This window comes from Rosa rugosa, chromosome 2 (genome assembly GCF_958449725.1).
Source record: "Rosa rugosa chromosome 2, drRosRugo1.1, whole genome shotgun sequence".
NCBI classification, from domain to species: domain Eukaryota; kingdom Viridiplantae; phylum Streptophyta; class Magnoliopsida; order Rosales; family Rosaceae; genus Rosa; species Rosa rugosa.
Genome location: NC_084821.1, coordinates 656,756 through 672,613, shown reverse-complemented (window position 1 = coordinate 672,613; position 15,858 = coordinate 656,756). Strand labels below are relative to the sequence as shown.

Genomic DNA, 15,858 nt, shown 5'->3' with positions numbered 1-15,858 from the left:
TTTCCTTACTAAACCAAATAAATTCAATCACAGTCTTTCAAAATTCCAGTCTCTAATTAACCATCGGACATAAGCACATATAAAGGATTCTCGATCAATTACCTTATAAGGTTAGATTCATAACCAAGATATACTATTACTGTTTAAGTATATTGGTATTGAGAGAGATTGATGAGAGAAGTGTGTATTATTATTGAGAATAGGAGCCCTATATATAGGGATTACAAAGTACTAGTTCTAATGTTACAAGGAATACCAATCCGTGTAGGATTGGGAAATCTAGAACCTTCTCTCCTATTGCTACTCCTAGTTTGATAAGGCACACTAAATCGATATTCCTTCGATACTCCCCCTTGTGCCGCTTCAAACTTGGTGGTGACGCTTCATCCGTTGCCTCGTTAAAAAACCTTGCCAGGTAACAAAAACCCTGTGGGATAAAAATAACCCTGGTCGAAGGACAAAAAGAGCACAACACGTCCTTTACTCTTCGAGATCGAACATGTAGACATCATAACTCCCCCTGATGTCGATATCTCCCCCTGATTGCTACAATCGTGGGAGTTCGGATAACTTTCTCAATCCGATGCTCTTCACATGTTTCTCGAAGGTGGATTTAGGTAACGACTTAGTGAATAAGTCCGCTACATTATCCTCTGATCGGATTTGATTCACTTCAATCTTTAGAAGTGATTGTTGTTGCTGATTATAAAAGAACTTAGGCGATATATGCTTGGTGTTGTCGCCTTTGATGAAACCTAACTTCATTTGTTCAATACAAGCTGCATTATCCTCATAAATGCATGTAGGTTCATCTGTGGTGGACTTCAAACCACAACTTCCTTGAATATGTCGAATCACAGACCTTAGCCATATACATTCACGAACGGCTTCATGTAGAGCAATAATCTCTGCATGATTCGAGGAAGTAGCAACAAGGGTCTGTTTCGTAGACCTCCAAGATATCGCAGTGCTTCCCATGGTAAAGACATAACCAGTTTGGGAGCGACCTTTGTGAGGGTCAGAGAGGTACCCTGCATCAGCAAATCCCATCATTGTCGTTTTGATGGAGGGGAGTAGGGTGAGGCCGGCCACCATGGGCGGCGGCGGCGCTGGAGGTGACAACATGGCCGACGGTCATGTTATGGACGGCGGCTCCATGCCTAATGGGGTCCGATCCCATTCTTTCGTCGTTCCTCTTCTCTCTGTAGGGATAAAATAGGCCCATATCAATCGTACCTCTTAGGTATCGAAAGATTGTCTTTACACCAATCCAATGGCGGCGTGTTGGCGCAGAGCTATGTCGAGCTAACAAGTTCACTGCGAATGAGATATCCGGTCTTGTGCATTGAACTAAGTACAATAATGCGCCTATTGCACTCAAATAGGGCACTTCGCCCTCTAATGGTTCTTCGTCCTCATCCCTTGGACGAAACGGATCTTTTCCGGGCTCAAGACTACGGCCGATCATGGGAGTACTCGCAGGCTTCGCTTTATCTTCATTAAAGCGCCTTAGGACCTTCTGAGTATATGCAGACTGATGGATCAAAATCCCATCACTACGGTGCTCGAGTTCTAAACCGAGACAAATCCGTGTTTTCCCAAGATCTTTCATCTCAAATTCGGATTTCAAGTATTTAGCAGTTTCCTTCAACTCATCTAGAGTTCCAATTAGGTTCATGTCATCGACATAAACTGCTACGATTGCAAATCCGGAACTTGTTCTTTTAATGAACACGCATGGGCATATTTCATTGTTAATATATACCTTCCCAATCAAGTAGTCACTTAGACGGTTATACCACATCCGTCCGGATTGTTTTAATCCATATAGTGAGCGTTTTAATCTTATTGAAAACGCGCTCCGTGGTTTAGAGCCACTTGATTTGGGTAATTGAAGTCCATCTGGAACCTTCATATATATTTCTGAATCTAGATCCCCATAGAGATATGTTGTAACCACATCCATAAGCTGCATGTCAAGTTTTTCGGAAACTACCAAACTGACAAGGTAGCGGAACGTTATAACGTCCATTACAGGAGAATATGTCTCCTCATAGTCGATTCCAGGGCGTTGTGAGAAACCTTGCGCCACAAGGCGGACTTTATATCTTACCACCTCATTTTTCTCATTACGCTTTCTAACAAAGACCCATTTATGGCCAACAGGCTTTACACTTGGGGGTGTCTGCGTTACAGGCCCAAATACCTGTCTCTTTGTTAGTGAATCCAATTCAACCTGGATCGCATCTTTCCATTTAGGCCAATCTGCTCTTCGTTGACGTTCTTCAACAGAGCGAGGTTCGATATCATCATATTCTATAATTCCTTTTGCAATATGATATGCAAATTCATCATCAATCGCCATAGAATTTCTATCCATCATCTCATGTACACTAGTGTAATTTATGGAGATCTCTCTATTCTCTGGAGTTGGTTCTGACATTGGAGCGTCCCCCAATGATGTCTCTTGGACATAACCATAATCCGGAATATTCTCATGAGATGGATTATTCACATCGATGATTAATGGATTATTTTGTGCCAAACTCGCTTTCTTTCTTGGGCGAGAATCCATCGAACCTATGGGCCTCCCGCGCTTCCTGGCAGGAGCCGTGGGCCTAGCCATAACGTCACCATCATTGAGAGATGGGACGTTGGCGCCATGCTCATGCATTCTTGAGTTGGCGTCATGTCCTCTACTTTTAGGGACTTCAATCCTTGCAGGCACGTTTGCAGCAGGTATGTGTGATCTCGTCACTTTAGCGATATCAGAAAACGCATCAGGCATCGATTCTGCTACGTTCTGAAGATCGAGAATTCTCCGCACTTCAATTTCGGACTGTGCGGTTCGGGGATCAAGATGAGACAGAGTGGGGACAGACCACGACAATTCCTGTCGTTCCTGTTTAACATTGATGTTCTTATCTCCCCCTAACGACGGGAAGACTGTCTCATCGAAGTGACAATCCGCGAATCTAGCGGTAAAGAGATTGCCTGTCAAGGGTTCTATGTAGCGGATAATCATTGGAGAATCATATCCAACATAAATGCCTAATCGTCGTTGAGGACCCAATTTGGTACGCTGTGGAGGCGCAATAGGCACATAAACTGCACACCCAAATATGCGTAAGTGTGAGACATCAGGCTCATACCCAGTAACCATCTGGGACGCAGAGAAGGGTTGAGTGGCAGTGGACCTCAGACGAATAAGCACAGTTGCATGCAATATTGCATAGCCCCAAGCAGAAATAGGGAGATTGGTGCGCATCACCAATGCTCGAGCAACCATTTGTAGTCGTTTAATGGCGGCTTCTGCGAGACCATTTTGGGTGTGAACATGAGGAACTGGATGTTCAACATCAATCCCAATGGACATGCAATATTCATCAAAAGTTTTTGATGTAAACTCCCCAGCATTGTCTAATCTTATAGACTTAATAGGATGATCAGGGTGGTGAGCCCGTAACTTAATTATTTGTGCTAGGAGTTTAGCAAATGCAGCGTTCCTTGTGGACAATAGCATGACATGTGACCAGCGTGTCGATGCATCAACCAATACCATAAAATATCGAAATGGTCCGCATGATGGTTGAATAGGTCCACAAATATCACCTTGGATTCTTTGCAAGAATGGTATATTTTCTTTGGTGTCCTTTGCATAAGATGGTCTCGATCCTAACTTTGCTAAAAAGCAGGCTTTGCAGAACTAATGATGGGCTTTAGAAGCAATCAATGAGGATTTTGGTTGAGCCACAAAATCACAAGTGACTTTAGAAGTAAAAGTTGGAGACAAAGGAGCCTTGGTGGCGTCAATGCCACCCTGAGGCCGCAGGGGGAAGGCGGCGCCGGCCAAGGATGGCCGGATTTGGGGGTGAACGGCGCCGTGAGGCGCAGGGGCTCCTTCGGTGTCCAAAAAACCGAGTTTTACTTCTTTTCGTTCTGGAAAAGGGATGTCCGTGTGAAGTCTTTAATATACGGATCATCATGTCACGACCTGGGTGTCCCAAACGGTCGTGCCAAAGCCTATATGTGTCGGAATCCCATAAATCATCTCTCATGACATGGTTGGATTCAATGACTCGAATAGTGGTTGCATACAACCCACTAGAGCGACACATCAATTTCTCTAAGACTCGTTTATGTCCGTAGTCATTAGAGGTGATGCAAAGGAACTCTTGTCCATTCTCACAATGTGTTTCCACATGAAAACCATTGGCTCTTATATCTTTGAAGTAATAAAGTTCGAAAAAAATATGTCCATGACATGAAAAATAAATCGATACTTTATTAATAATAGCCAATGATTACATCAAAGTTTCTTGACCAAAATCTAATCCAATATAAAAATCAAACCGTAGACAAATCGTAGTCACTCAATCCGTTCGGTAATTTCAATTTAGTTGTGACCAGGTAAGGTAAGGCGAGATTTTGGTGGAGCGTTGCTCACTTTTAAAACCGTTCTCTCAGATCAAACCTTGCCTAGACATCACAATTACTCTTGAGTACGCCTAGAGGGAAAGAGTTAATACAATAAGTCATTTTATTGATTTAAGGCATAATTGCCATTACATGATTCTTGGAAATAATAAAGACTATAAAAATCTGCGGCATTTTGTCTTCATCGCCAGAGTTAAAGTCTTTGTGAACTCGATGTCTTGATCACCCTGATGCGACTACCTTCGTAGGTACATTGCAAATTCAGGTCCATTGATCAGACGTTCCATATCAGAAATAGACACCATAAAGATGATTCTCCCTTGATTGAGGCGCATTGGCGCAATATGCATAGTCCCTAGGACTGGTGGCGTTGGAAAGTGGTGCCCATGGCCAACGTTGGCTCCATGGTTTCCAACCCTATGTCCCTCAAAATCACGCCTCCTACGGTCGTGGGATTGTCGCCTTGAGCGATTACCTTCTTGAGCATTTCGATCGTATGGATCATGACGTCGATGGCGACTTTCTCTAGCCATAAGACGATGCTCTTGATAGCTATCTTGAAGCCTATCAAATCTTCTTTGCACAAGTTCATTGCCACGTCTTTCAGTAGTGGCCATAGCTTCAATAAGGTGTTGAAAACTTGTGATCCGTCTTGCATTTACATGAGTCCGGAGTAAGTCAGAGGACCTCATAGCATAGACGAGGAAGGTATTGAGGGTTTTCTCAATCAACTGGTCTTCTGTGATTGTTTTTCCACAAAGACGCATCATTGCTCTGATGCTGAGAGCTTCCGAATAAAATTGCATGACAGTGTCAAATTCAGAGAAGCGAAGATCTTTCCATTCTGCTTCTGTATTCGGAAGTATGGAGTCACGAACATTGCCATATCGTTCGCGAAGCGCATGCCAAAGCTTTATGGCGCTATCCTCATTTATGAACTCAAACTGTAGGTCACTATCCATGTGACGTTTCATGAAGGCAAGTGCCTTGGAATTATCTTTCTCAGTTTGAGGGTCTGGAGCTGTTTCTATAGGACAAAGCTCTTGGATTGTATGCAATAAATCACGGGCAATAAGGTGGATCTCGACATCAGTGACCCAAATTAAGTACCTTTTGCCTGCATAATCCAATGGAACAAAATCGAGTTTGTTCATGTTTGACATCCTGAAAGATGAAACAGGGACAAGTTAGTTTCGGAGTCAATGCTTCCATGAAAACTAATAAGATTTCCAAGAATGATTGGATTAGACCGAAACAATGATGTTTGTATGGTCGTAAATCGATGCTTACGGACGCTCTTAGTCCGAAGTCTTACGAACGCTCTTAGTTCGTTAATTGCGTGAATCCCCACGATTCCGCTTTTCAATGATCGAACCCACGTTATAAGAAAGGTGGGATGTAGAAGAAGGGAGGTTTTCAAGTCCCCGAGAAAAGAAGAAGAAATATAAATTCCGAATTATAGGAACTTCAAAACTTACTCTTTTGAATACTTACATGTATTTGGATCACGCGCGTGTCGATGCAGGCGTGATGGAGCGAAGCAATCCGAGTAGAGGCGTGCAGCGAATGTTTATAAGGTCAAGCTTGTTGAAATTTGGAGCAAATTCTCTTCTGAACAGTTTTCACTTTGATTGTTGTACTGGTCTCAAAATAACTCCGATATGGCTGAAATTCGGAGGTCAGATGGAAGAGACAGAGATGAACAACTTTGATGAAGAAAAGATTTTGATCCGAGGTTCCGAACTAGATGTTTCGGAGCCTGCAAACAGACGGACGTGCACAGGAAAGGGGAAAGGTGCAGTCGGTGTGCGTTGGTGCTGCAGGGGCAGTAGGGATGCGTGCGCAGGGGCGCGTAGGTGCTGCAGGGACAGCAGATGTGCGGCAGAGCTGTAGGAGCAGCAGTGCAGCGACGCGGGGCTGCAGACGCACGGGCTCGTAGGCGGGCAGCACGGAGCGCAGGGGCGCGTAGCGCTGGGCGCGCAAGGAGCAGGCTGCAGCGAAGGCTTGGCTAGCTCGGGCTAGGGGCTGCTGGGGCAGTAGGCACGCAGGTAGGCAGAATAGTTGGTTTCGGTTTTTGTGGCTAGAGTCGTGCTGATAACGTGTTTAAGTATATTGGTATTGAGAGAGATTGATGAGAGAAGTGTGTATTATTATTGAGAATAGGAGCCCTATATATAGGGATTACAAAGTACTAGTTCTAATGTTACAAGAAATACCAATCCGTGTAGGATTGGGAAATCTAGAACCTTCTCTCCTATTGCTACTCCTAGTTTGATAAGGCACACTAAATCGATATTCCTTCAACAATTACTACCTTATTCATTAGATAAATATCGAATAGGATGACACATGATTCTCCATTGCTTAGTTTGCAAGTAAATAGTAAGTTGCTGATCACTTATCGTGCTTGAGCAAGGCTCAAATAAAATAAATCTCATAGAATGGCAAAAGTCGTTGAGAGTGGGAAAAATACCATATGAATCTAGCTTTTGCCATATTCCCCAGTGCTCATCCATCTTAATTGTCTTTTGCCATATTCCCATTACCATTCCTTTCCCAAGCGGTCCACAGAGCCATAAATTAATCCATACATGCTCTCTACCATCTTTATAAGTCCATGACATTAATTGTGAGGCTGCGACGACGTCTACTGTCTTGGACATCTTGACCATATACGAATATAAGGATATCCAATCAAAATCCTAACCTCAGCATCAACTTCAATACCCTTTAAATAGCAACTGCTCTTCGTTGATCTCAAAACCAGTTTATAGGTAAAGAAATATCCTGAAAGCCCTAAAAATTCCAACAATGCAAGAATGAGGAAACAATAGAAAAGCCTCCTTCAGCCACCACGACTGGAATGATGTTAAAGTTTATACACTGGTTGTATCTGTGTACTTCACAATCTGGGATGGCGTTAGTTGCGGTTGCTGCACAGGTTTTACAACAGTGCTTCTACGTTCTGTGAGAATCCATGGCATTTGAGCTATAGTTTCTTGTGAGTTGTAACGGTGGGCCGTACCATTGTCAACTCCAAGCAATGCTGCTAGTCCAACTCTCAGTTCCTCCATGCTTGGATTCATCCCTCTAATTATACCGTTGTTCATTTTGTAATTTCAATTTCTAACTTGACAAGTGATTAATGAAAAAGTAGTGTTTAATTTAGAATATATCGTGTCATTTGGCTGTAGGGCTTCAAGATTAAACTTCACTGGTAGGTTTTATGTTGTGAAAATAGATTTACTGCACATTTGATTATCATTTCACTATTACTACTATTATCATGATCTTTTATTAGTTACTGCGTAAGTTTACCTCGTCAAGTTATTTTAGTTTGTTCATCAAAAATGCAAGGAAAAGAGAAAGTATCTGTAAACTGTAACGGTACACAGAAAAGTCACACAGTACATGATTTCATTCACCAAAGACTGATAGACATTAGACTCGCAGAACTATAAGATTAAGAGGACCCCTTGGATTCTTAACAGGATTTTCTGGTCTCTGTGTCCACGAAGAACTCCAGAAATATTCCAAACCATCAATTGAATCCTAGCAATCTTAACTCTGGCTGTTTTGATATGACAACTGAGGTTGGTTTGGCCAAACATGTATCAGTTCATAGCTTTCCCACTTTCTTGAATCGAACTGCCTCATGTATTTCCCACTTGATTTCAATTGGTTTTCCCTGTAGTTTTAGTTGGATGGACATGGACTGTTGAAGCCTAAGAGATGTTTAAGTAGATCTAATTTGCTCACTGGTTTTGGTAGCAATTTTGCTTTCACTCTATGTCTACCTTTTATACTTCACTTGATGCATTTTTTAAGTATATAGATTAAATGATTCCTTAATCAAATATCTTGGAGGTTTCCAAATACAATCTATAGCATGCTTGAACTTTTACTGGTTTCATTTCAAATCAGAGCATCAGCATTTCTGTGTTACACCTTATTAGTTCTCATATTGAAGTTGAATACTGAATGATGTAAACTTACTGTTTCTTCACAGAAACCATGATCAAGATCATTAAGGAGATGTTGCCTCCACATGTACGCGTTGCAAGAGATGCTCAAGATCTTCTCATCGAGTGTTGTGTAGGTGAGAAAAAATGAATATGTAGTTTAGTTTATGTTCTGCCAGTGACGTATGCATTCAGACACTCTTTGCCAGATATACTCACGGGTACAGTGTTGGTTTATGAGTAATTCAAAGCCTTATCTGTAGAACTTTAAGCCAAAACCTTTTCTGCATGTGAAACCTAATTGTTTCAATGAACAGGGCCAGTTGAATTATTGGCGATGCATTTGCTGAGTTCTTTACAAATGGAATTCAATGGAATAATAATTTCTTAGTAGTTTCAATTGAACAAGTTTGAAGCAAAAATAAAGCAAAGTTATGTTTCTGATTTTGAGGGATTTTGTTTCTAATACAAGTGTGCAACTTGTAACATTTGGGTTGATTTTGTTTCTAATATAAGTATGCCATTTGTACCATTTGGTTGATTATTAATTACCCTTTAGGTACTGATTAAACCTTTTTTGGGAGTCATTGATGCCATTTACATATGTATTGCTATCCCTCGTGTAGTTTGAAGTTCAATGTATTTCAATTGTTTTAATGCGTTCCTGATTTCCATACACTGTGCTTTTGTACTGTCTGGATGATAACCTGTGACAGATGTTATATATTTGTCTGAACTGATTTAGTACTTATATCTTGCCTTTGCAGAGTTTATACGGCTTGCATTAGCCGTCTTAATGTATTTTGCTATATTTTTAACGGATAAATAATTTGAACAAACTGGGTACTTGGGTAGTATTGCAACTTAAGAAGTGACATCAAGTATGAACCATGATGCATCCATATGTTTTTGGTTTTTTTTTTTCTAGTAGCAGGACTGCAGCAGTTCAAAATAACTTTTTATGTTTTTTTCCTTCTGTGGTTTTTGTTGCAATTGCAAATGGACTTTAACCTTGTTATATGCATTAGCTGATCAAGTTTCTATTGAATGTGCAGAATAGGCAAACAGCTTTATTTTCTGCAACCCAGACTAAGAAGGTTTGTGCATTATATCTCTATCTCATAGCAGTTATTCAGTCAATCTCTTGCTTTCCACATTATTTTTCATTGTTTTAGCATAACTTATTGACCTAACATGCTGCCATAGTTCAGTAGTTTCTAAAATGTTTTTGTCTCTTCTTTACATGACTGGATTGCCCATATGTTACATGAGTTACTTCTTATATTAATTCTTTTCCCATTAAACCTGTAGGTTGAAGATCTTGCTGGTTTTTCCTTCCAGACAACGCCTATGTATATAGAAGTGGATGATGGGAGAACTAAGATAGGAATCCAACTGGTCTTTTGGATTCCACACTAAATATTAAGTCCACTTCATACTCATATAGACCTATTTATTCTTGTATTTTAGCCGTAATCTTTAGAACCTGACAAGATTGTGTGCACTACAGGCCACGAACATAGGGCTGCAACAGGGCTATTGTCTTGTGCCAAGTGCCAAGAGATTTTTCTCCTATATTCTTTCCTGACGAGGAATCTATCAAAGAAAGTGATGGTCTTCTTCTCTTCTTGCAACTCAGTAAAATTCCACTCTGACCTTCTTAGATACGTTAATGTGGACAAGTTTACTCTGGCAGGGATATCCAGTCCACGGGTACTTTTTTTTACTACTGCAAAGCAGAGAAAATAATCTTACTTTGTACTGAGGTTGGTGCCCGTGGACTGGGTATCCCTGCCGTGGTATGTTCTTTTTTCTCTTTTTAGTTGCCCTGCACTCTGATCTCACTCGTTATTATGCATGAGGTGGATACACAATAGGAAAAACAATTGAACAGTATGCTATACTACTATGCTTCTTTATTAGAAATGTTTGTATTGAGTGGTCATATTAATTGTAAGCTTCTTTCTGTTTCCTTTCTGTGCTTGTAGGACTGGATTATGCAGTGTGATCCTCCAGATGAACCCAAGGTGTGTAATATTTTTTCTTGAGCGGACTTCAGTTGATTTTGGTTTCTTGTTATTCTTGTTAATCCATATGCTGAATACTGCGTGCCATGGAATTGGTTCTTGCAGGAATATATCCACAAGGCTGGTCGAACAGCTCGTGGGGAAGGTGGAAAAGGAAAAGCACTACTTTTCCTCATTCCCGAAGAGTTGCAGGCTATTTGAGGGCATGGTTCATATACTGATGAAAAGAATACAAAAAAACAAAGAAACTGAAATAGAATCCAAGTATAAGCTACTAACTTGGTCCGTTTCAGTCTAATGTGGAAGCTTTTTAAATTTTAATACAATAAGTATTGTAGCTTTAGTGTTTAGGGGACTTGTTCTCCATTTCATATTTCATTTTTCATTCTGTTTTCAGAAAGCAAAAGTCCCTGTTAAAGAGTACGAATTTAATCAGAAGAAGCTAAAAAACGTTTCTGTTCCTTATTGTTAATTAACATTAGATAATAACTGATTTCACGAATTTAGATCAAATTGCTTCAACTGATGCAGGAGAAGTTAGTTGCCAACAACTACCATCTGAACCGTGCAGCAAAACATGCACATAGGTCTTATCTATTAGCATATAATACACACTCTATGAAGGACATCTTTAATGTTCACCGGCTTGATCTCCAGGTACTTGTCGTTTTCTTGTCCAACGAAAATGAAGGATTGCTACAATCTAAATTTATCTCTAGTCCTTGGATGTTTCAAACTCGTAAACTTTGTGGAATTCTGATTAATTGCTATGTGATGTTGTTTGTACAGGCTGTTGCTTCTTCATTTTGCTTTTCTAATCCACCTAAGGGAAATATCAACTTAGACAGCAGTGCATCACTGTTCAGGAAGAACATGCACAGAGTGGATGGAATTCGACATGGAAATGGAATCAATCCTAGAAATCCTTATGGAAGGCAAAACGGTGGAGATGATACAAGACAATTTGTGAGGCATCAGGATATAGAAGCCTCACCCTGCCGCTCTGCAGTAATTCTGCACAAGTTTTGTACTTCTTTTGGCTGATGGAACAAATCAAAATGAAACAAAGTTTTTCTGGGGTTTTCCTTCCTTTCACTCCAATCTTGTAACATTGGAGACACTGTAAACCTCAAAAAGCTTTTAGTTGGTCTATTAGACACAAATCACACAATGATACATTTCTTGACTACTTCAGTGGATAAACAAAAAGGACTTCATATTAATGTCTATCCTACAACATGTGGATGCAGGATTAATGTCAGTAAACTGTTATGCCTTATGTTTATCTTGCATCTACATGTTGTTCCATGTCAGTGTTTGAAATTTAAACATTATAGTAATTGCTACCATTGGGGCATTGCAGGTTCAAATTTTTATAATTTTTAATAAGCTTGTAGAACTGTGGACTAAAGGAACCAATCGCAAGTTTTAAATAAGAGACTGAGTAGTTGGAGAGGAGATTTGCTCCAGTTTAAGGGGGGATGAGCAAAATTTCTTCCCCTAAACCAACATTATTCATTTCTCATACCTAAAATGACTTCCATGGGCATCTTAGAAAACTTATATACTCAATTAGTAAATATTCCGTTCAAGCTCATGAAACAGAGGAAAACTAAAATTTCTGACTACACTAGTCCAAAAGGGACGCACAGATGAAAGTAGATTGATTATTTGGCACAGAAAGACTCCAAAACATTCAAATTTTTGCTTTTCATCAGAAGGTACATAGTATGAAATGAGTCATAAGTCCTTCCTTGATCCATATTTGCATTACTGCGAGTGACACATCACTAATATCTTCCCTGCAAAAAAAAAAAATGACAAAAAACAAGCATGAGCTTCATAAAATGTCACTACAAATTTCCTCATTCATTATCAAATGGTAATGATACTTCAGTAGTTAAATGTTCATCTAGTTACTATACAGAGGAGATCTTACTTGGTCAGTTCCTGTCTGTCCCATGTATGCATAGTTTGTTTGTTCTCCTTGCATTCTCCTTGGCTCCTCTTGGGTGAAACTCTGATCTCCATGCCCAGGGTAGCCAGCACTGGGTCCTTGGACTTGAGCACTAGATACAGGTCCTTGTCCAGAAGCTCCAGCTCTCGGTCCTTGGCCATAACTTCCGGCACTCGGTCCTTGACCATAACCTGCGGCACTCGGTCCTTGACCATAACCTGCGGCACTCGGTCCTTGACCATAACCTGCGGCACTCGGTCCTTGCCCATAACCTGCAGCACTCGGTCCTTGCCCATAACCTCCACCACTCGGTCCTTGTCCATAAGATCCACCACTGGGTCCTTGCCCATAAGATCCACCTGTTCCCGGGCCTTGAAGCCCACTCAAACCATGTCCATGAGTTCCAGAGCTTGGACCTTGCCCATAACCATAAGTCCCATCATTACCCCTATATTCCCCTTGACCAGGAGGAGCATATGTACTCTGCTCTCCTTGTGGTCTGTTCCCTTGCACCTGTTGGTTGTAATTGCCCTGATATGAAGGAGTTGGACCTCTACCTGGCTGATATGCGTCCCTTCCTCCAGGGGAATTAACTGGTGTATGACCTCTGTGTTCCCCTTGTACTGGTGGGGCATAAGTCTGGGGTGGATAATTTTGTGAAGTCCTATAGTTTCCTCCACCTTGTGGAGAACCCTGTTGGCCATACGAGGAATTCCCTTGCTGATTTGGCATTGGTCCTTGTCGCTCGTATCTGTTACGATCACGGTATCTTGAGCCCTGCCTCTCATACTGAAATGGGGGCGGTCTGGGTGTAATTTTCCCATTTTCATATTTGTCTCCTGAAATTTATAAATTAAATAAATAAATAAAATAACTTCAAATGAAAACTAATCTGCTTGAGATATTACTAACTATCTCATTATTTTACATATCTAAATGGAAACCAAAAATTAACATAATTGGTTGAATCTGCTGGTAAATTACAACCTCAGCATTCTCAAAGAAAATAAACATCAAAGTTGGAGGAAAAGAAAACACACCTCCATACTCCTTGTTTTGTGGATCAATGTAAGAATCGGGCAACACAAAAATAACTCCAGATACACCTGTTTAAGGAAAGTCAGTCTCAGGACTATCTTGACTTTTTGAAAAGTCTCAGGATTATTGAAGGTAACATAAAGTGCTGTGAAATTACCATTAAACTTCTCAGACTCTTCCTCAGTCATCAACACCTGAAAGCCTGTATACGTTGTTGTGCTACAAGCATAAATTTTCTTTTTTGCCTCTTCCACACTGAATCACAAAGAAAATAACCAATTAAAGTTCCATAACCAAATAACCTATATGGTTCAATATATTAAAGCAGAAAAATGAAGCAATGAGGCATAAGTTGGCAATCTAAAACAATGTGCTTTAATCACTGAATGCATCAAACAAACAATGAACCATACACAACCAAGCATTACATTACATCCAAAACTAAACCAGAAAAACAACCAATCAGGCAATTGGCGTCAATCAACTTGCAATGATTAACACAGCACTCAAGCATTAATCATAAGTCCATGACAACATGGCAAAGACGATGGCAAGCCCAACAGAGAAATTCCAGAGACAGAACAAAATAACTAGTTACAGTACCACATGACCCAGTTCATTCTTAAGCAAAATGAACCATATAGCAGCAAGCTGCTAACTAACCCTAATCCTCTCCAATTAAAGAAAAGCTTTTGAGCTGATAGATAATAAACAATTAAAGTTTTATAAGCTACAGAGTAAACAGATGCAAATGCCGGAAAGCTGGGTTATTTAATTCAGTCCCTAATCCTGTGTAACAAACAGCCCCACAGATTGTTTGAGCTCTGGCCTGTGTGTTTGATATTGTTTTGAAAAATAGAAATAAAAAATACAAAATCTAGCCAATGTATGTATTTACAAATCCAGTGTGCATGTAGTCACTAGCACTGAAGTTATCTCTCTCATTCCAACTCCACACCTATACATACGTATTTCGAGTCCCCCTCTAACTATGTGCAAATGGGACTTTGTGTCCCAAGCGACTTCATTTGACTCATTTTTAACAAGACCATACTTGAAATCAACAAGTGAGTTGAAAACAATTTCATCGTATTCAAGCCTAATAATGGTGGTAGCTCTGGCTAAAACCAGTCACCATTTACAAGCAGTGACGAAATACTAGCACATGAACTAACACAAGGTTAATATTTTTGGCAGAAAGCTAGGCATGGTAGGCAAGGCAGAAAAAATCCAAAGAAAGAAGATATGTATAAGCTGAAACTTTTGCTTTGCTTTGAATGGTATTAGTTTTCATTTCCTCTATCATTCAATTCGGTTAAACTGGTCGATGGCTCCGTTATTGGCCCTAGCTAACATTCAATTGGCTCTGTAATACAGCATCTAACAGCAATAACATTACCAACCAACCCAATTTTGCAAGCAAGTTTACACTAAAAGAAGTAGAAACATGTAGAGAGAAAGGTGACCTGATATTCAAGCCTCTAGCACAGGTTTCCTCATAAGTTCTGACCATCTCTTCGGGAGAAGGCTTGTTATCTCTGGGGAAATCCATGACGATGAGCCAGTGGTTGTAATCGCAGCCTTCGAAGAGTATGGTGTCGGGGCCAATCTCGTCATTTTGGTTGTTGCTACCGTAAGGCGGCCGTGCAGAAGAGAAGGAGGACGACCTGAATGATCGAGATTGGAATCGGAATTGGAGAGATTGAACAACGGCGGAGGAGGAGGAGGAAGGGGAAGGGGAAGAGGAGCGTGGGACAGAGGAGAGTGCGGAGGTGGACGATAGAGAACGGTGGAGATTTGCGACGAGGCTGCTGCTGCTGCTTAGGCTTCGCCGGAGGCGGAGAAGGTTCTGCGCCATGGGGCTGATTTCTGGTGCAGAGGGACTGAGAGAGAGAGACTTTGCTAGGGTTTTACAGTGTTTTGTGTTTTGGGGGACGGGACTATCTATCGGGGTTTAATTGGAAACTCATGTCATTCTATAAATATTCTCAACCCAAAAAAAAAAAAAAAAAAAAACTCAGGTACATTTATTTATCGGCAAAATGATTAAATTATCCTTCCAATTTTTATCATGACTGCCGATTTACTTTTAATATTTAAATTTTAGTTATTTACACTTATCTTTCTAATTGTTTTTTTTTTTTTTTTTGCATATTCACTATGTCATTGTGTCTCATAGTGCGTAAGCTTACTTAAATAAGTGAGTATAGAACTGTTGAATGATGATGATGCTAATTTATATGTCATTTGTTTCTTATCTGTCCATAATTAATAGATGAAAGATATGTAACTATGTAATATGTCATTATGACTTGAGTTAACAAAATTCGACATAAATTTATTCAAAAGATATATTATATTATTATTATTTTTTATCGGAATATAGAATTTCATTCAAAACGTTCGGATATTACATCCAAACTCCAAAGAGTAAAAT

At 40.2% G+C, this 15,858-nt stretch overlaps 1 protein-coding gene, 1 long non-coding RNA gene and 1 pseudogene across 2 annotated transcripts; 2 read left to right on the top strand and 1 right to left on the bottom strand.

The window, feature by feature from the left end:
• The first annotated feature begins 7,685 nt into the window (after window positions 1-7,685).
• On the top strand, window positions 7,686-9,748 carry LOC133732829 (uncharacterized). The gene is made up of 4 exons (XR_009857341.1): window positions 7,686-8,177; window positions 8,447-8,536; window positions 9,455-9,496; window positions 9,711-9,748. It is a non-coding gene; the product is annotated as an uncharacterized LOC133732829 (long non-coding RNA).
• A 1-nt stretch (window position 9,749) lies between these two features.
• LOC133734629 (DEAD-box ATP-dependent RNA helicase 27-like) lies at window positions 9,750-11,588 on the top strand (annotated as a pseudogene).
• A 387-nt stretch (window positions 11,589-11,975) lies between these two features.
• Window positions 11,976-15,348, bottom strand: LOC133732533 (multiple organellar RNA editing factor 1, mitochondrial). The gene is made up of 5 exons (XM_062160104.1): window positions 14,888-15,348; window positions 13,579-13,676; window positions 13,424-13,489; window positions 12,366-13,222; window positions 11,976-12,228 (listed from the first exon to the last, which is right to left on the bottom strand). Exons 1-5 carry the CDS (start codon window positions 15,277-15,279, stop codon window positions 12,217-12,219), a joined length of 1,425 nt encoding a protein of 474 aa, XP_062016088.1. The 5' UTR covers window positions 15,280-15,348; the 3' UTR covers window positions 11,976-12,216.
• Window positions 15,349-15,858: the final 510 nt, after the last annotated feature.

Bases quoted from the DNA above. Each gene is read 5' to 3' on its own strand.
- LOC133732533 (XM_062160104.1), bottom strand. From the start codon at position 15,279: ATGGCGCAGAACCTTCTCCGCCTCCGGCGAAGCCTAAGCAGCAGCAGC. The intron at 13,677-14,887 runs GTCACCTTTCTC...TTTGTGATTCAG, and splicing joins GCTAGAGGCTTGAATATCAG to TGTGGAAGAGGCAAAAAAGA. The intron at 13,490-13,578 runs GTAATTTCACAG...TTCCTTAAACAG, and splicing joins AGAGTCTGAGAAGTTTAATG to GTGTATCTGGAGTTATTTTT.